This window comes from Sebastes fasciatus, chromosome 22 (assembly GCF_043250625.1).
Source record: "Sebastes fasciatus isolate fSebFas1 chromosome 22, fSebFas1.pri, whole genome shotgun sequence".
NCBI classification, from domain to species: domain Eukaryota; kingdom Metazoa; phylum Chordata; class Actinopteri; order Perciformes; family Sebastidae; genus Sebastes; species Sebastes fasciatus.
Window position 1 is genome coordinate 15091510 of NC_133816.1, and position 21438 is coordinate 15112947.

Below are 21438 nucleotides of genomic sequence, written 5' to 3' on the forward strand. Positions count from 1 at the left end.
TTGTTTTACTCCTTCCACTAGACTCTCTTCAAGTGCCAGGTTTAATTAGTAGTACTGTAATTAGCTCTGCTGCTGCCACCCCTCCATACAATTGCACTTAAAACACTACAATTAGCTGTCTCACTGCATTTGACCTCCAGTTAAAAAATGATCTAGTAATATAAAAGTAATTGTTTTCAAGACTATAAACATGTCTCCCCAAGTTTTATATTTATGAATAAATCAAATTAAATAAAAAAAAACCCGGCACATTATTGTACTCTGATGTACTGTATGTTTACCAGATGTTCCAGTGACTAATGGCTTTCTATCAGGTCAAACACCTGAGCATTATGGCACACCCATATGTACATAAGGTGACATTTATTATGTAGGAATGCATGGGAATGTTCCTCTATGGCTCATTTTTGACTTGCAGGTGTTACCAATTGCGAGCTTTAGGTCTTCTTCTTCTGTGTGCACGACAACGTAAAACCATCATGAGGCACGTGTGTAATTTTGAGCACCCAAATTCAGCCTGATCTATGCAGGTCACCGGTTATGGACGATCGGCCGGCCGGTATCGACCGGCTGCCGATCGATCGGTGCATCTCTCCGCACAACCTGACTCTTTGCACTTCATGTTTCTGTCAATAGTGTACAAGTCAGGAGAGAACTGTACTCTTACCCAGTTTGTTATGCGTGTGTGTTTGTGCGTGCATTAGCGTTTCAAACGATGACTCATGTTGCTTAGCTGCATCATTGACCTCGCAGACACACTCATCCACCAGCAAGACACAACCGCTCCCATGAGAGCTGCAGCCCACACACTATCAGCCCTGTCACCTTGTAGGCACACACACACACACACACACACACACACACACACACACACACACACACACACACACGTTTAAACATAGACTTCTCTTTAATCCTATCACTCTCAGCACCCACCCAGCTTCCCTTTGACTCTATTTCTTTCACACTTAGGTTGAATTCAGAGGCTAAATGGTTGATTGCGTAAGAGAGGAGGAGAGCTACTACGTAGGAGAAAGGAGGAGGAGGAGGAGGACGAGGAGGAGATGAAGGGGGAGAATCCCAGGCAGTTTGGGTAGCGTGTGTGTGCGCACATGTATCTGTTCACACGTCTGTTTCCTTGTGTGCGTTTCTCTGCTTGCATAAGAGCTGCTTTCATTCAACGCAGCCCGATCACGACTCATTCTTCTCGTGTGAGTCATCACCTTTTCAGCGGAGCTCGGTCTGCACTCAGTTCTGTCATGTAAAGTAAAGTCGAGCACAGCAGCCAAAAACCAATTCCCACGAGGGCTCCCTGACCCCCCCGTCTGTATTCCCCGTAAACAGCAGTTACGATATGATGTGACTTAAAAAAAAAAGATATTTTGAGCTCTTTTTGAGCCCAGGTGGCCTCCTCCCTGCTGGCTCTGCTGTGTACACGTTGGCAGGTCCAAAGAGGGCAGAACGGGGAACTGTTTCAACTTCCCAGATATCATGTAATGTGACGTCAGTAAGCTGCACGCAGCGCACTCATGTTTACCAACCAGGCTGGTCTGTGATTTATTTTTTAATTTTTTATTTTTATACCAAAGGGAGGAGAGATGAAAAAGATCTGAAAGTCGGGGAAAAACAGCTTTTTCTGGGCAGATTACGCACTTCTGTTTCAGCCTTGAGTTACCGTTCATTACTTCCGTTGGGTAGAAAAATAAGAAAAAGTTAGGATTATATTTAGATTAAAAGAGGTAGCTTTAATCTAATATGTAAAGGGGTCAGTATGCTTCATCTGACGTCAAGATGCTATTTTCCAAAGCCCTTATAAAACTTTTTCCCATGTGACCTGATGTAGGTTTCTACATGATGATGCTGCTACATACACAGTATATACAGACGTAGGCAAAGTTGTTGGTAACGTTCCGTTAAAGAGAGAAAAACCCACAATGGTCACTGAAATAACTTGAAACTGACAAAAGTAATAATAAATAAAAATTCACTGAAAATTAACTAATGAAAATCAGATATTGTTTTTGAATTATGGTTCAGCAGAATCATTTAAAAAAACAAACTAATGAAACTGGCCTAGACAAAAATGATGGTAACATTAACTTAATATTTTGTTGCACAACCTTTTGAGGCAATCACTGCAATCAAGTGATTTCTGTAACTCTCAATGAGACTTCTGCACCTGTTGACAGGTATGTTGGCCCACTCCTCGTGAGCAAACTGCTCAAGCTGTCTCAGGTTTGAAGGGTGCCTTCTCCGAATGCATGTTTCAGCTCCTTCCACAGATGTTCAATAGGATTTAGATCCGGGCTCATAGAAGGCCACTTCAGAATAGTCCAATGTTTTGTTCTTAGCCATTCTTGGGTGTTTTTAGCTGTGTTTTGGGTCATTATCCTGTTTGAGGACCCATGACCTGCAACTGAGACCAAGCTTTCTGACACTGGGCAGCACATTTCGCTCCAGAATGCCTTGATAGTCTTGAGATTTCATTGCACCCTGCACAGATTCAAGACACCCTGTGCCAGATGCAACAAAGCAGCCCCATAACATAACCGAGCCTCCTCCATGTTTCACATTAGGTACAGTGTTCTTTTCTTTGGATGCTTCATCTCTTCGTCTGTGAACATAGAGCTGATGTGACTTGCCAAAAAGCTCCAGTTTTGTCTCATCTGTCCAAAGGACATTCTCCCAGAAGCTTTGTGGCTTGTCAATATGCATTTTGGCATATTCCAGTCTCGCTTTTTTATGATTTGGTGTCCTCCTCGGTCGTCTTCCATTAAGTCCACTTTGGCTCAAACAGTGACGGATGGTGCGATCTGACACTGATGTACCTTGACCTTGGAGTTCACCTCTAATCTCTTTGGAAGTTGTTCTGGGCTCTTTGGTTACCATTCGTATTATGCGTCTCTTCAATATGTCATCAATTTTCCTCTTGCGGCCACGTCCAGGGAGGTAGGCTACAGTCCCATGGACCTTAAACTTCTGAATAATATGTGCAGCTGTAGTCACAGGAACATCAGGCTGCTTGGAGATGGTCTTATAGCCTTTACCTTTAACATGAAGGTCTATAATGTTCTTTCTGATCTCCTGAGACAACTCTCTCCTTAGCTTTCTGTGGTCCATGTTCAGTGTGGTACACACCATGATGCCAAACAGCACAGTGACTACTTTTCACCCTTTAAATAGGCAGACTGACGTATTACAAGTTTGAAGATACCTGTGATGCTAATTACAGGACACACCTTAGTTTAACATGTCCCTACAGTCAAATTATTTTACATCTTTTCTAGGGGTACCATCATTTTTGTCCTGGCCAGTTTCATTAGTTTGTTTTTTAAAATGATTCTGTTGAACCACAATTCAAAAACAATATCTGATTTTCATTAGTTCATTTTCAGTAAATTTTTATTTATTATTACTTTTGTCAGTTTCAAGTTATTTCAGTGACCATTGTGGGTTTTTCTCTCTTTAACGGAACGTTACCAACAACTTTGCCTACGTCTGTATATACATCCTTATGGTGAGTGTATTAACGTTACATACTGTAACTTAGATGGCTCCCAGTTTGGAGAAGAAGACAGGAGTACCGGCACAGAAGCTAAGCAACGTACTGCTGTGGACGCCACGTTAGTTCGTATCAGAAATTCGCACAATAACGCAAACACACTGACTGATCGAGGCACCTGTAGACCAGCAACTCCTGTATTCTGCAAGGTAAAATGACTGTTTTTGTGAATGGAGTCTGGTGGCTTTGAAGACGGTGACATAACTGCTTCAGTTCACCGTCAGAAAATATAATAAGAAATAGCCCCAGACCAAAAGTATATGGACAAGGATGACCACATTCTGTTGGTCATATAGTGTACCTTAACCCTATTGTAGCATGCCTATATGACTAAAAAGAAGAAGAATCCGTCACAGTGTATTCAGTAATTTTAAACATTATGTTTTGCCATGGGGGATCTAATTAGATCTTCATCTCAGACACAATTTGTTGTTCAAATGCTACAACCGTCTACCGAGCTCCAGCCCCGGCTTCTCCTCACCATAACATGACTACACGATTCAAAAAAAGAAAAAGAGAAAACCACTTCAGGTCAGTGCTGAGGCCGTGGTGTTCGGTTACTAGGGAAACCACCAACTTGTGCACTTTTGAGAGAAAGACGTGGAAGGAGAAGAGGTAGAGAGAGAGAGAAAGAGAGGGTATGCTGGTAGCTCTATGTATAGCTATGTTGAGGTTGAAGAGAAGCAGGGAGTAGCCAGGGTCTACATGCATCAATAATACATGAGGTTGTTCTCCGATATGCTAACATGAATTATTTGACAAGCCGACCTGCTTCTCCGTCTCCCTCCCATCTCTATCTCTCGATACTCTCCTCTCTATTCTTGCACCTTTTTCTCAAAATCTGAATCTCCTCTCTCTGAACAGCATCTTTTTCTTGGAACCGTCTTCCCCGAATAATCTGGGGCTCAGCGGATTTTCCGAGTCTCCCTTCTGTGCCGAGTGTCTGCCCCTTTTATAGATTTTTCTCCCTTTTTAACTATATCCATGCGTTTTGTGTGGGTTCTCTCTGCCTCTGCCTTTGTATCTGAGGCAGAGGGAGAGACGCAGGCTCTCGTCAGATGGACTTTTGATGAGGAGGAGAGCAGTCGGCACACAAGATGAGACGGAGAAAGAAGAGCTTATGAAGTTCTCTCGCTATCTCTCTCCCTCTTTTCCCTTCTCTTTATCCGTGACCATCTTGTCTAAGTTTCTCCGTCTTAACCTGGGTTCAATTTCTACTCAGGCAGAATGCGAAAGTCATCATGTTCTCAATCTAACACATTTTGCATTTTGACAGTGCTGATCAGCATCTCAAATGAATCTTCAGGTTCCCAGCTTTCAGATGATGTACACCACTTCTATGTGACATCTTTTGTTGACCTGCTATCTCCCCCTAAAGACCCCCTAAACCCCCTTACAAAATACAATTGTGGGACTCAGAGGGTTAAACTGGTGCACAAGGCCAAATTGAGTGACTACACGTTGCTACTTTTCCTCCCCTCGGGCATCTTCTGGTCTGATTCCGTCGGGTTTCGTTTCGCCACAAGTTGATTCTGTTTTTTTTCCCCCGACATCCCCCGCGCTCCTTTTCTTGCCACAACCTAACGCACTACCCACATTCAAAAAAGATTTGGTGTTAATGCAGCCTTAAGCGTGATTAGGCTTGCCGCATCCGCACGGCCAAAGTGACGCCACACCATCAATCACAACCCTTCCTGGGGGTTGCGTGCGGCAGGCTTTCGCATGTCCGTGCATATCAGAATCTTTCTAACCACACAGACCCGGATGGGCGGAGAAAATGGAGAATTTTGAGGAGCTTTGACAATGTCTGAAAAACCTGCACGGAGTATAAAAGATCCAAACGTTTCCTCGTCAAGATTCCACGTCGCGTCCTTGCGGAAAGTAATCTTTACTTTCACCTTTACCACAGCTACTGCATGCACCCCCAAATCCGTACCTCAACCTTAACTTAGCTGTAACTCTAAAATGTCTTACTCTGAACCCTAAAATCAATGGTTGCCTTTTTGGAGCTAAATGTTTCTCCACAGATGGGAGCTGAGTCCGCACATGTGACAGCTAAACAAAGTTTTGTCCTCACAGTGTGAGCAAACACACAAGAAAAAGGACAAGAACAAAATCAAATCCTTTATGCTTTTTTAAACAGTCCCAGAGCCTTTGGAAACGTGTCAGTGCAGCTGAATCCAACACACAGGCCCGCAAGCATATTTGTGCTCACAAACGCACACACACACATTCTCAGATGCTCCAACCAGCCAGCGAGGGCTGGTTCACTGCCAGATCGGGAATTGGCAAACTGGCAAATCTCAGATCATTTTAAGTCGGTTGGACAGAGACGGCCTTAACGTTAAGATGCTTTTGGGACGCCTGAGGCCCGACTTCCCCAAACTATGGACGGCAGCCAAGAGTTATTCCACTGAACTGCACACGAGGGACACAATGCAAGTCCGGGGCTAGTCTTAGGAGACAGAGTCGGAGTTAATCTCAAGTTTAGAGTCCAGAGTTCAAGTCAGGTCTCAAGTCTCCTCGACGGTTTCACTTGGCAGCAATATTTCTGGGAAATTTCTCTGCAAATGAATTCTATTCTCTTCAGTAATAGATGAGCATATATAGGAAAAATAATTATACTTTTCAGTTGTAAAAATCTTTTTATTGCATTTTTTTTTGCACCCGCAGATAAATATAGAAACCATCAAGAAAATATAATTACTGAAAAAGTTTCAAGACTGGGAGGCCAAAAGTCTTAGCTGGAGTGTGAATGGTAGTAATTGGTAGCAGATGGAGAATTACATTCTGTTCATTTAGATTTAAGCTAATGTTATGTTTTGCTCATATGATCACATGAAACCGCTATAAAATCTGATTTAGTGATAAGCATAATTGGAATAAATAAACACTACAACTACAATTCGGTAAGTTTAAAGAGGACCTACTATACTTTTGTGCTTTTTCCCCTTTCCTTTAGTGGGTTGTATCGTTTTTTGTTCACATAAAAGGACTGCAAAGTTACAAAGTCCACACCAAAGGGAGTTCGTCTCCCCCACAGAAACACTGCTCCTGAACTGCCTGAAACGCCTTGCTTGAAGTCCCGCCTTTTCTTCCGTAACGTGGTGATGTCACTAAGTAACACACACCTGCGTAGCGACTAGTTTGACACGCCCTCAAACAAAGCTAGTCAGAGCAGAGTCCAAATAGTTTGGTGATCGCAACACAGCAGGTATGAGAAAAATAAAGTGTTTTTTGAACATTAAAGCATGTAAACATGTTTTAGGTCGAGGGTTAGTGACAAGTTGCAAATCATGTTTAAAGTCTTTGCAATGCAAGTCCCTGATGCTGACTCAAATAACAAGAAGATGATGAGCTACCAGCACCTGTTCAGGGACCGTAGTCCACCCAAAGGTCTGACTACGTTCTGAATCTCCAGCTCCAGCCAGAAAACAATCTGGGCTAGAGAAAGTGAATAAGTAAAGCTCTCCTCCTCATTAATATCTAAACATTGAGGTTCTCTCACGCAAGGCAGAAAACTCTCAAAAGAGGAGGTAAAGAAGCTGTAAGAGCTGCTCGGTAGCCAACAGTAAAAAATAACAGACGTTGCACTGGTCGACTCTCAGGTATGAGAGTATGAGGATGTGTAAATATCAAGTCAGGTGGTGTTGGAAAAAGAGCAGACACGCTGAGCAAACCTTCCAGCGCCTGCTTAGTGACATCAGATCTGTCAAAACGAACAAGTGAATAGTGTTGAGTTGTTGAAGGAAAGTAAGAGACGGAAAAATGATAAAAAAAAGCGATGGAAAAATGTTCAAATAGAAAACAGAGATGTCAAAACGTCTGTAAATGACAGCGATGACACGATCCATCACTTTCTGGAGACTTTAGATGTGATCTCGTTAACATTTTCACGGGATTATTACATCATAATTTATTATGTTTTGCTGCCAATCTTCTGCGTCCTCCCAAAGGTTAATGAATTTTTTTTCTGACCGCTTCCTCTTGCCATTTGTCCTCCCTCGCCAGTTCAGTGTGCGCCACTCAAAAGGACTCCTAAGAAATGACTGAGGGGAAAAAAAACACAGCAGGAGAGAAGTGAATTTTTAAACATGAACGGCCTGGCCTGAGGTGATGCAAGCGGCTGAGGTTGAGCCGTCTTAAGCTGCAGGAGGAAGACGGGTTAAATTTTCCTCCCTGCTGGTGTCTTAAGTGCAAAAAAACTGAATCCCCATTAGCTCTGCTGTTCTGTAGCTGAGCTATGACCTCTTTGCAGGAAAGCAAACGGAGACAAAAGACTTTCTGAAGACCTCAATTTATTATTTAATCATCATATTGTATTAAAACGTATTGAGAGATTAAAGGGAGACACCCCAGGCAAAAACATTGTTTGTTTTTTATGTGCTATGATTTTGTGCTATTTTTGCGATTATTTTCAATGTCGATTAATCTGTCAATCAATATATCAATTAATCGATTAGTTGTTTGGTCTATAAAATGTCAGGAAATGGTGAAAAATGTTGATCAGTGTTTCTCAAAGCCCAAGATGACGTCCTCAAATGTCTCGTTTTGTCCACAACTCAGATATTCAGTTTACTGTCATAGAGGAGTAAAGAAACCAAAAAATATTCACATTTAAGAAACTGGAATCAGAACATTTAGACTTTTTTTTTCTCTTCAAACTGATTAATAGATTATCAAAATAGTTGGAAATTAATTCAATAGTTGACAACTAATAGATTAATCGTTACAGCTCTATCTATGTCTATTTGTGTCTGTAGATTAATCCTAAATTTACCAAAAGTTACCATAGATAATGCCTCGTTTGCATATTTAAACATACAATTTCAGAAAAATTTTAATACAAAAAATTATTTTATTAATGTAAATAATCAACTGGGGAAGTTTCATGGTGATATCTATAAGTTAAAATTTTTAACCTATTCACTCGTAGTGTCTTCAAAATATATGGAATTTTACAATATTACAGGTTTTTCTCAAACTCTTGAGTCAGAAATCTCCATTTCAGTAGCACTTACGTACACACAACTTTCCAGTTTCATTCCCATCTATATTCTGAAGGTTTTTACAGAGGGGTCTGTTTATATATCATTCATAGTCTGAATTATACAACATTTTATTCCTAAAAACATGGCGAAAATATATATATTTTTTTATGGCTCTTAACAGTATTTTCTGATTTATAGAGTGATAAAAAGAGATATCCAAAATTCACCCTGTAAAAACCATTGACACTAATATGTCAACAAAATGAAACAAGAATGTTGAACCTGGCTTTATCCAATGTTCAGATTTCTGTTCTGGAAATGTATGCAAAGTAGCTCATATTTAATACGATTATGCCTCATTTGCATATTTAAACATCAACTTTCAGAAAACTTGTAAATACAAAAAAATAATTGTCTTAATGTAAGTAATCAACTGGGGAAGTTTCATGGTGATCATTATTAGTTATTTTTTTTACCCTATTCCCCTGGGGTGTGTCTCCCTTTAAGTGTTTGAGTCATAGCAGAAGATAGCTGCTGTGTGCTGCGTTCATGTCAGTGATTAATCATCTCATTCATCGTTTATTAGCTGTTGGCTAATGAGCACGAGCTACTGCCATCTGTCAGACAGTGTGAATGGCTTTCAGTTCTTTTCACTCATCTCAATAATCTTTGTAATAAGAGAAGATGGCCTTTAAAGGTGCAAGGGCATTTATTTTGTTTACAACTTTTTACAAGTTTTCCGTCACAAGAATACAGAAATCTGAATGCTTGAATAGACGTGACATTAGTTTGACCCTCGGCAACTATCATCAGGGCTGACAATTGGAATACAAAAGTGAAATTACAAAAATATACAAAAATAATAGTAAGCAGAAATAAAACAAATATCTATATACACAAATACATACTGAAAACAACAAAAACTAATCTAAGTAAATAATAAAACGTATGATATTAATAGGATTTCACAACCAATTTAAGAGAATGAATGACAGTTATAGCTCTTATAGGCATACTCATAGTCACTGACATAATTACATGTGTTTGTTCAAGGCATATTTAGGATGGCAATCTAATCTTTTGTTTAAAGGGCGGGTCCGTTTTGTTTTTTCCAAATGGAAACGCCCACTCAGCTGTTAGCAAAAAGCAGTGACGTAAGTTACCAAAGTAAGCTAATTAATAAGGTTATGAATAATGTGAACGCTAGCACTAGCTGAGTCAACAAGGGTTAGTTCAGATTTTTTGATGTGGGGCTGTATGTATACTCCCGTGTCCTGTAAAGTGAAATTACTGCTTTTGTGAATGGAGTCTGGCATAACGTCGGAAAGGGCTGTCTCGTTGACTGAAGCAGTTATATCACTCTCTTCAAAACCACCAGACCAGACTCCATTCACAAAAACAGTAATTTAACCTCGCAGAACGCAGGAGCTGCTGGTCTACCGCTGCATTGATCGGTTCATTTGTTGTGTCATTGTGTGACTTTCAGATCGACGTTGCATCCTCACAGTAGTACACTGCTTAGCTTTTTGCTTTAGCATTTGTTTTGTGTGTGTTTCATATTCATCCCATTTCCAACCTTCATTTGACCGAACATTAACTTTTGTCTTTTGTCTTTCTTTCCCCTCAGCGTTTAATCCAGTACCTGGCCTCCAGAAACACTCTGTTTAACCTGAACAACTTCCTGGATAAGGGAGCTCTGCAAGGTAAAGCACACAAACACCTGTTCTCTAAACAGTCCTGTGTACATAATGCACAACATTATGTTTTACTTATTTATTTCTAAAGAAGCAGATGGGCAGTGTATGCCTCAAAGGACATTACACAGAGCTCTAGAAAAGTCTGAATTGTTACCTCAGTGTGGTTGATCACTTGATTCAAATGCATCTGTTACAGTATAAGATATATATATATATAAAACAAATACACAGTCTATAGGAGAAATAGAAGGAATAATTTGTAGCTGTCACTCGGTATATTTCCTTCCCTCCAACTCCATCCACTCCTTTTCTCTCCCAGGTTATGACATGTCAACCTTCATCAGACGATACAGCCGTTACCTGAACGAGAAGGCCATGTCCTACAGGCTGGTGGCGGTGGATTTCACCAAGATGAAGAGGGGGTAAGGGAGGCCACGCACTCATACAATGACAACCCCACTCATCTTGTCACACACCAGAGACGAAGTTTAGCTTTTGGCACTAAAGTGAGAGGACAACAAAGGACAGAAACGGACAGTATACACTGTAAACGATGAAGTAACTGTTACAACAGAGTATTGTCTAAACCTCGCTAATGTTAGTTACAAATGGCTTAATATCTGCCTAGTAATACTTGAATTGTTCACTCTTTGTGTGGCTTTCTTGGATTTTTATTTATGTTTAGATACTGTTAACCTCTCCCCGTTTGTATCGAGGGCAACACTTTGCAAGAAAACAAAAATGCGCATTTCCCCAAATGTGAAATTTATTCTTTAAAGGGATAATTTGGATGTTTTTAAGTGGGTTTGTATGAGGTACTTATCCATAGTCAGTGTATTAACTACAGTAGATGGTGGTCGGTACGCAGACAGGAGTTACAGCACGGGAGCAAAGCAATGTACTGCTGTGAACAGCCGGCAGCAAAACGTATTTTAGCCACCTAAAAGAATCAATATCAGTTTAAGTGTACGCTATATTTACAATATTTTCACCGCTTTACCTTTTCGTCAGACAGCCCTTTCTGACAGGGAACAGAAGCCCATACAACCCCACTTTAAAACACCCGACCTATCCCTTTAATGTCAAGCCATTGTAATATTTGAATGCAGCAACTAATGCAGCCTTGCCGGAGACTTCAGTATGAAAGTGACAGTGGGAGCATCGTTTCTGGAGGTCGTGTTAGGAAGATCATTTCAATTTTCAGAAAGTCCAAGTATTGCAGAATGACACTGAATCCTTTGTCATGCTGATCCTGCCGAGCAGACTCTCGTTATCTATTTGCAAAATGTGTTTCAGTCGCCATTCGTTGTAAGACTTTTCACCTCGCCGTTACTTTGCATTACTGACAAAAACGTTTGTATGCAAAAACATTTCTTCCCATCATTTCTTCACTCCTGTTTTCCCCTAATTTGCATCAAAATTTGAATAAGAATTTCTCTCAACAAGGTGCCCGCTACAATTGTGTGTGTTTTTTGTTTCCTGCCTCACCAGCATTGACGGCGTGATGCGCACCATGAGCACAGAGAAGCTGATCAAGACGCTGCCCATCATTCAGAACCAGCTGGATGCTCTGCTGGATTTCCAGGTACTAAGTGTTGTGTGTGTGTGTGTTTTGCATACGTGTGTCTTTATGCACGCTTGTCAAAGCGGTGGTCGATTCACTTTCCAATCAAAATGTAAATTGAAACAGTTTGCAAAGTTTGAAACCTCTCTCTATTGATGGAGTATAAGAAGCAAATTATGGCGACAGATTTTTGAGTTTTAGCATTTGTGTGTGGGTGTGTTTGCGTGTGTGTGTGTGTGCGCAGAGAAAAGGGGATTGGGTGGGGACTTGCAGAAATTGGTGGGTGCATTGTGGTTTGTGCCAGCGAGCTTCAAAGAGCGATACAAATGGATGGTGAAGTTTCTCATTGGAATGCATATGTGTGTGTCTGTGTATGATTTTTATGTATGGTTTTCCTCACCTAAACTGAACTGACAGTTGCTGTTTGTGTGTGTGTGGAGGTGTGTTTGCGTCATACCACGGGAGAGAGAGGTGGTAGTAAGATGGAATAGAGATATCTCCTTTACCTCCTCCCTTCCCTCTTTCTCTTTCTTTCTCTCTCTCTCAGGCCAACCCTAATGAGCTGACCAACGGAGTGATCAACTCAGCCTTCATGCTGCTCTTCAAAGACTCCATCAGGCTGTTTGCTGCTTACAATGAAGGGGTCATCAACCTATTGGGTAACACACACAAACACGCACACACACACACACTAGAGCTGCATGATACGAGGAAAATCTGCGATAACGTTGTTGAATTTTGAGAATAAGATTAGGGATTTCACAATAACAGAAATTTAGTAGTTGATAGCAATACCAGTGATGGATTCTCGATACCAATTCAATACCACGGTGAAAAGCAAAAGTAAAATAATACACTACAATGCAGGGCTCGAGTTTAAGGACGTAATGTCATCCCGGGCCGGAAAAAATATGATCGGGGAGAAGGAAAATTAATTTTGGGACGAGAGTTGAAGGAAAAAATACCTGTTATATTAGAATGAACAGTGACGAAAATGACTGCACGTTTTGTGTAGCGCACCGTTACTGTTAAACCTCCTTGACAACATAAACGCATAAAAACAGTCCGCCAGAGTCTGACATCAGAACTGCGCCCATAGCAACGGTCTGTTATACATAGCAACGGTCTGCTATAAAGAAAAAACAGACTGTAGAACGCCGTGATTAACCAATCAGAATCGAGTATTCAACAAAGCCGTGTAATAATATTAGTTATTCTCAGACGGATATCGCTGACAGACAGACAGACAGACAGAAGAACATGTCGGCCAACGTTATCTAGCTCTCGTACTGCTGATTTCAACACAGATTTGTTGTTCACAATGTAGCATTATCAGGGAAAAATAGGGTGCGACCCCTGGATGCGTCGATAGTGAGTTTACTGCATCCCAAAGACTTTTGGGGATTTCATCCTCGTTCCTCCCTTCTGTCTCTACAGAGAAATACTTTGACATGAAGAAGACCCAGTGCAAAGACGCTCTGGACATCTACAAGAAATTTCTTTACAGGATGACGAAGCTGTCAGAGTTCCTCAAAGTGGCCGAGGTATATTCGCACACTCCCACACACACTGGACAGAACACGAACACACATCAGGGAGGAGATTTTTCTAGGGTCAAATTTTACCCTCCGATTTTTTTTTTTGTTTTTTGGGAAGAGCAACTCCCGTTTAAAAAAAACCCTTTTTACCCTTTTCCTCGAAATTTCTCGTGCTGACCACATCCCCTAAACTCACATATACACACACAGCCTCCAACACCTCTTTGTATCGGTGTATTTCCCACATAAAGACCCAATACTGCCACGTTTTTTGCTCACACAGCTACTGTACTGTACCGTGTGCAGACAGGAGTACCTGACTTACCCTCACTGCCCCACATTTGCTGTGCAGACACTTACACACACACACACACATACATACAGTATATACACACCCAAAATAACCCTAAGATGGAGGATGTGGTTTGGCGCTCCGTTAGCTCCCTCTCCCTCTGCTCCTCCATCTAATCCTCTCCTCTCCCTCTCTCCTCCTGACAAAGACGGATGCTCGTGCGGCTCTCCTTCGCCCAGTGCCCACAGAACATCCCTCTTTCTTTCCCTCCGCTCGCGCCCTCTTCCTTCCCTCCCTCCTTTTGTTTCAGCAGACCTGAAAACAGTGAGAATCAGCTACTGTCACATACATTGGTGGTTCACATTCTCTGCATTAATGCACATTCAACTAAACGTTCCCTTTGTCTTTTATAATTAGATTTTAAGGAGCTCTCTGGTATATTAAAACGTTTGATCTTTTACAGACGCAATTTAAAACAATAGAGCTTAATTAAAAATGCATACATTCAGTTAATAAACTTATGAGTTGCTCTGCTTTTTTATTTTTTAGTTTAACTCTGATCTGGAAACAGCTTTCTAAACATATTCCACCAATCTAAATGATTACCTGGGTGAGGTTTACTTTAAAGGGCATGAAGAGTTAAAAAATCAGCCCTAAAAGCACTCAATGTACGTGTTGTTTGCGCACTCACTGTGATAAGACATATATAGTATATATTATATCCATAAGTTGACAACTTTCTCAGTCGATTTTGCACGTAAACAGGCTGCTACATGTGGCCTTTAACTTTTTACCACCCACTGCTCTGCCCACAAGATGCTTGCACATTGTAGAACTTCCACAGACTAAAAGTTACATGAAATATAAGTTTTGATACATTAGTCACACGTCTTTATGGTCATTGTGGTCATTTTCAGAAGTGTTGCAAAAACAATCCAGATAAAATTCACAGTATATAATATATAATGGGGCCTTAAGAATATGGTGTCTCGTTACCATTAATGCAGTTGGCAGATAAATCTTTGAAAAGATTATATACAAATTCATCGCCAGGCTTTGACAGTAGAACCGTTAGGGGTCGCTTTAGACCCAAAACCGGCAACGGGCAAAATTCACCCGTTCTCAGAATGCATTGATTGTCAAGGTACAAGGTTCATTTCTTTATCATTCTGCAACACAGGGTTGCATAATGCAATGCAACAGTCCCTTTTATGCTACTCAAAACAGTCACAATCAACCCAGGACACAATCCTCAGCCCTGAAACCTCTTTCTCTTGTCCATAGTGAAGTTTAGCCTATGACTTAGCTCTTGTTACTCACAGTAGTAGACATCCCCATTCGTCAGTTAGACACAAAAACATGGGAAAATAGGGTCCAAGTATAAAAATACCAGAGTTATCCTTTAAAAGCAGGAGCTAGATGTCTGGAATGGCATCTTTTAAAGAACTTTTATCAACCATTATTCATATTTTCTTGCTGATAAATGTGACTATAAAAGTGTGTTCAACAACCAAGGTCATGTTTTAACAGTCCAGGACTTAATGTTCTTTATCTGTGTCTCTCGAAAAGTCCAACAAATGTTCCCTGTCTGCGTTGTTTCGGAGACGATTTTTTTGGCGTAGCTGTCCTATTTTATAAATGTGTTGTCACGTCATTAGCCATCAGTCGTCATGCCTCGCTCTCCCTCATTGGTCAGACATATTTATCACTGTCCAATCACCATCGTCATTCACTGTGAGGATTGCTCGGCTCAATCCAGATGTCGAAGACTTTTCCTTGTTTATTTCTGTTGTCGTTTATGTTGACACTGCCACTGCATGAAGTAATGATTCCCCTGTTTTTTTTTTTCTTTTTCTCATCTTCTTTCTTCTTCTTTTTTTTTTTTTTTTTTTTTTTTTTAAAATGGACCCTGCTCTTCTCTTTGTTTTGTTCTTGTCCATTTTATCCCACCTACCTTTCTCCCCTTTTTATTTTATTGGTTTGTTTTGTTTTTGACGACAGCAAGTTGGAATAGATCAGGGTGACATCCCAGATCTCTCGCAGGTCAGTATGCATCTCACCTTCCACTTCTTCCTCCTCTCTCTTTTCCTTGCTTTCCTACCTTTTTAATCTGGCTTTCCTTCAACACTACATGTGGTTTCATTCCTCTGTATTTCACCCCCACATATACCTGTGTCCCCCTCCTCTCCATCTCTCTACGTCACTCTCCACCCGCTCATTTTTATTTCAAACAGCCATCTCGTCTGACCCGATCTTAGTCGAGGCAACTCCCCTCTGGTTTGATTGATTTCCTGCTTTCTCTTTCACTTTCTAAATGCTCATTATGGATCCAACAGCAGGCCGAGGCGTGTTAAGTTGGCCTGCTTAAACAATGCGCCATCAGCAGGCCTCCTGCAGGTTTCATCACGTGGTTTAATGAAACCCTGAGCAACAATGAGCTTAGACCTTGGATCTGCAGAAATAATGATAATTGCAACAACAAAGGGCTTTAAAAAAAAAACAAGACGGCATCGCTGCAAGGGAATAGATTTCTGTTTTTAATCGTCAAGGATAATGTTTTTTTTTTCTTTATCTTATTGTGAATTCAGAGGAATCACTTCAAGCATGGTTTTCATCCTCTTGATGGTTTATGGGAGGACCTGAGAGACTATAGATGTCCCTGGTTTAGCTGCTACACATCAGGCTGAAAAAACTGAGAATTTATATTTGAATCAGCCAATTAAAAGTCATCTTAAAGGAATATTTCACCACAAAATGTGGTATTCCTTTCATTTTTAGTGCTCGAAAGAGAACAAAATTCAATTCCGGATATCAACGGATACTAGGGCTGTATTGGCAAGAATCTGGCGATACGATATGCATCATGATACAGGGGTTACGATTCAATATATGGCAATAGATTGTGCTTTTAGGAAAACTGTCATAGTATAAAGAACACACCACCACATGCATAAAATCAGAAGAGTGGGATCTCTATTTGCATTCATCACAGTCCCTGTAACATCCAACATCATAGTACTACTTTGAGACTACACATACACTGAGAGGGCTCAATTCTTAGCAAATGAAATAAAGTATTGATTTAGTTAATCTTTGCATGTAAACTGTTTATTAAAAGTCAATAGTGTTTTTGAGAATCGATACAGTATCAAAAACATGATATTGCAATATTAGATTTTTTCGATATTTTCTTACACCCCGAACGGATACCCTGAGTTTAGGTGTCAGAGAATGAAAATAATCGTTAGTTGCAGCCCTGGTTACGTTGACAGTTTCCTAAAGTACGGATACTTTGGCACAGACTTGTACTGAAAAGTTGGCACTTTTGAAATCTTTACAGACGGATCCAACTGTAACTTTTTACAGCCTCAGTGAACTGTGACCTTGGGTTTTGGAAGTTAACAGCATGTGGATTGACTGTGTGGGTGTTTAACTCGTATTAAAATCCGCTGTGGTCGTTAAATAGACGTTTTTCTTCTCCCTCGTCTTGTCGCAGAAAACAAAAGGATCATACATTGTAGGTGGTGGGTTGCACACTGTACTGCTTTACCCCCTCCAACCTGCTTAACCCCTGCATGAACAAACCCTACATGCACACTTTACTCCTCATACGCTCACAGGCATGCTCTTGGTTTGTCTTTCCTGTGTGGAGCGATATTGAGTGCAATATGTGTGTGTTGGCCTCAGGTGGCTCGCTTGTAGCTCTCGAACACACACACACATACACACACACTCTGGCACGACAAAGCTAAAAGGCCACGAAACCTCATGAATAGAAAATGAGGCTTCACCTCTCTGTCGTCTGCATTTGCATGAAAAGAATCCCTGCACCGGGTTTTCCACTCGCTCATTTATAATCCGCTGTTAAGATGTTGTTTATTTTATATTTATCATGCACAACATCATGGCTTCAACATGCATGGAGGCGATGCTTTAATAGCGGATGACCCTTGATGAGCATTACCGTGTAATCATTGTAAAAAAGAGGAAACACGAGAGAGAAGAAAGGGGGGGACAACTTCTTTCTACGTCTCCCTGCCTTCCAAAGTTAGCGCTATCGTTAAGCGTCTTTAGATAAATGCTACACTCGCAATTAGGGCTGTATCGGAATATTCAAATATTTGGTTGTTCGCTCGTTGGATAGGTAATTGATTTTCAATTTTGGTATTCAGGTATTCCTTGTTGTTGTTTTTTTAACCCCTCGGGATTACAAACATGCATAAAACACACCGAACCTTTTGGAAAATGCTTCTTATTCAATAACAAAAGTCAAACAACGATACTGTAGAATAACTTAAAGGTGCTATTGATAACATTCAGCCACTAGATGTCGCATTCTCCCTCCCGCGTTCCATTGCATTCACTTCAGAACGAGTCTTTGTAAAATCAGATACATGGAACGAAACGGTAAATAAACGCCGAGGGAACCAATCTTCCACAGAGATAAACAAAACATGAATTTTGGACCCGTCGAAATTTTTTAAATGATTAAATCGCAATAATATTTTTCAAGAAAAGCCATACTTTTATTCAGCAACTTTCCAAAGGCTCTGTGGATGTTATTTTGTTTTTGTAATATTCGTCTACATAAAAAATGTTATCAATAAGACCTTTAACTATTACTCAACCCTACTCCCAATATGTGAAAAGAAAGACAGTCAAGAGATGGGGAGACTGCAGAGTGTTTGTGTCAGAGCTAATATTGACTGGACGTACACAAGCTCCTCTTTTCACCCATTCAGACCCACTGACAGTTAAAGACGGCCTCTTTCTCTTCTGCGAGTCGCTGTTTCTTTAACAACCAGGCAACAGTTTGGCGAGAGCCCGCCGTCTCGCCAGCCGCAAAGCACCCAGAAGCCAAAACACTCCCAACTGTGTGTGTGTGTGTGTGTGTGTGAGTGTTTGTATGCAGCCCTACTGACAGCACACTTCACATTCTTGTGGACGGAGAGACAGACATGACGTTGTCATATTTTTTCTCAGTGGAAGAATTTCCTCTCCTCCTCTCCCCTCTCAGCCAAAAGTGAAGCTGAACTATTTACTTCGTGTTAAAGTTGTAGATGTGCGTAAAAAAAAAAGACCCACTTAATAATGCAGCTGTCTCGCTCGCTTTTCACCCTCTTGTTTCCCCCGTGGTTTTTAATGAGTTACCTAACGAGCACTGAAGACGTTGTGTTGTGCAACGCGAAGCGATTGGAGGTGAACTTGAATTTGCAGCTGAATTCTGTAGTAGCGTAGCAACGATCCCCCAAGTAACCTGATCACTAAGTTGAGCTCAAGTGCAACAAAGAGCATTTTTAGAGATGTTTTTTCTGGATAAAGGTTAAACAAATGAAGCTCAATCCCCCACGTGGAGTAAATATGCAGAGATTTGGTTCAACTAGAGCGGAGACTTACTGACAAGTCAGGGCCAGGACCTCACAGAGCGAGGGACACTGCGAGATAAGCAGGGTAAAACGCAGCAAAGGGAAGTCGAATGCTCATGTTAAGAAGAAGAAGAAGTGTTCGCAACCTCTCCTTCGCCGATCTCCACCTTTTTCCCCTCGCTCTTTTGTTTTTCAACCTCCTCCTTTGTTCTCTCTCTCTCTCCTTTGAGTCTCCTGCTAACAGTGCGAGTGTTTGCTGCATGTTGCCATGGCTATTCTTGGAGCCTGATGCACTCTGTTACCTTCCTGTGAGACCAACTAACTCTGGGTGCTGTGTGTGTGCTACTGTATGTGTAGGCAGGTCTTTTTGGTGCATATGAGAGAAAGAAAGAAGAGAGAAAGGATTCTTGAGAAGTGGAATTTCTTTCTCTTTTTCTCATATTTCTCTCTCTGTCTCTCCGTCAGGCCCCCAGCAGCCTCCTGGAGGCTTTGGAGCAGCACTTGGCCTCTCTGGAGGGCAAGAAGACCAAGGAATTGAATGCAGACACCAGGTTAGACGTCTGAACTGCCTGTCAGCTTTCAGTTTTCTTTAAACGTAGCACACCCAAACCAGAGGAGGCAATCCTGACCGACTTTACTGTCCTTCAGAGGCTGTACAGTAGCAGGTTTTAGAGCTAGAGTGAAGGTTAACCTAAGGAATCATTGCTACCAACCATGTCATGTTAGCTTGTCGGGAAGGAGGCTAAATAACGCTCCAATGTTAGGCTAAAATTTGGCAGGAAAAAACTGGCATTGACATTTTCAAAGGGGTCCCTTGACCTCTGACCTCATGATATATGACTGAAAATAGGTCCTATGGGTACCCACGAGTATCCCCTTTACAGACATGCCCACTTTATGATATTGAGTATTTTTATATTTCTGCATACTGGGGTCCCTAAACAGTCTTGGAATAACATAAATTGGGTATCACTGTAAAGCTGAGACTCTTGTGGATCCAATGAGTCCAACTGTATTCATGTGTGATGATGTTAGTCCCCATAGAGACAAATTTTTGAAACTTGACCTCACTGTATATAATGACCTGTGGTGACCTCTAGGATAATCACAGCCTCATGAAACTTTACAGCCACAAACTAGAGACCTAGAGCATTCAGAGGATGGATGGCTTTCCTAGGTAGATTGACAATAAGGGGGTTTCTGAGCAGTTTACACAACAGATGTGCTCGCCATCCAATCGCCGAAAAATGCAATTATTGCAGGAAAAAAAAAAAAAATCACAGCATGGCTTTTTCTATGGTGTTCCTCAAGGTCTTGGTGACTTAATGTGGTATTTTCAAGGGATTATTAATCATTTTTATCAATTCTTGAGCAGTAAAAAAACTTTAAATTTAGCACCAAATCTGTGTAACAGATAGTAGCCCTAGGTTTCTAATTTTTGGCTGTAAAGATTCATGAGGCTACTATGGGGACATCATCACACATGAATACAGTTGGACTCATTGGATCCACAAGAGTCTCGGCTTTACAGTGATACCCAATTTATGTAATTCCAAGACTGTTTAGGGACCCCAGTATGCAGAAATATTCAAACACACCATTTTTAGAATAGGCGAAAATAATACATTTATACTGCATGAAGAAAACCGAGGGACCCCTTTGAAAATGGCCATGACAAGTTTTTCCTCGCCAAAATTCAGCATAACTTTGTGGTGTTATTTAGCCTCCCTTGCGACTGTTGTTAAAGACACATAAATAGACCGTTTCAAAGTAGATTAAAATGGCTGCGTAAATCTATCTGAAAATGTTTTTTCGCAGAGCGTCCACTCTGTCCAGCGCCGTCTCATCTCTCTCCTCCACCGGCATGTCCTTCAGCCGCATGGACGAGAAGGAGAAGCAGCAGGCCCTGGAGGAGGAGCAGGCCAGACTGCAGGCTCTGAAGGTAACACTTTTTTATATTTTATAACAAATCCCCTCTGAATCTGACTCCGTAGCAGCAGCAGCAGCAGGTCAAGTAGATACTGCTGTCACCCTCTCACTCTGCTTTAAGCAGCTCTCAAGGATTTACGAGGGATGCATTCTAGATTTAGTCCCCGTTTACAGCTGGTAGTCATCTGCACTGGATATATTATTACGCCTATTGTTATCCTTACGATTATCACACTTCATGCATCTCCCTCTGGAGACACAAAAAGGCTTCACACAGCTTGTTTTCACATCTGCAGTAGTGCTCCCCAACACATGTAAACAGACTTGAATGTGTAAAATCTTCGGGTGTAACGATTCATCTACTACATCGATTTATAGTCCTACGATCCAGCTACATTGATAGGCGCTCGGCAAGTTGTCCTTTCAAGTCATTGAATCTAGATGAGCCAAATATCGTCCTTGAATCGTATCAGAACCATGGAAAGTGATTTGTATTGTT

General features: G+C 41.1%; 1 protein-coding gene across 15 annotated transcripts in view; it reads left to right on the top strand.

The window, feature by feature from the left end:
- The window catches only part of LOC141760617 (phosphatidylinositol-binding clathrin assembly protein), an 87245-nt gene that overhangs the window by 34346 nt on the left and 31461 nt on the right, over positions 1-21438 (top strand). For 10 of the 15 annotated variants that reach the window (XM_074623560.1, XM_074623555.1, XM_074623561.1 and 7 more), the window contains exons 3-11: positions 10181-10256; positions 10570-10672; positions 11742-11835; positions 12362-12473; positions 13252-13358; positions 15646-15687; positions 17141-17161; positions 19476-19561; positions 20829-20952. In XM_074623560.1, coding sequence (XP_074479661.1) covers positions 10181-10256; positions 10570-10672; positions 11742-11835; positions 12362-12473; positions 13252-13358; positions 15646-15687; positions 17141-17161; positions 19476-19561; positions 20829-20952 — 765 coding nt within the window. The remainder of the gene's footprint in view (positions 1-10180; positions 10257-10569; positions 10673-11741; positions 11836-12361; positions 12474-13251; positions 13359-15645; positions 15688-17140; positions 17162-19475; positions 19562-20828; positions 20953-21438) is intronic. The other 5 variants (XM_074623566.1, XM_074623568.1, XM_074623570.1 and 2 more) reach the window with 2 other exon arrangements.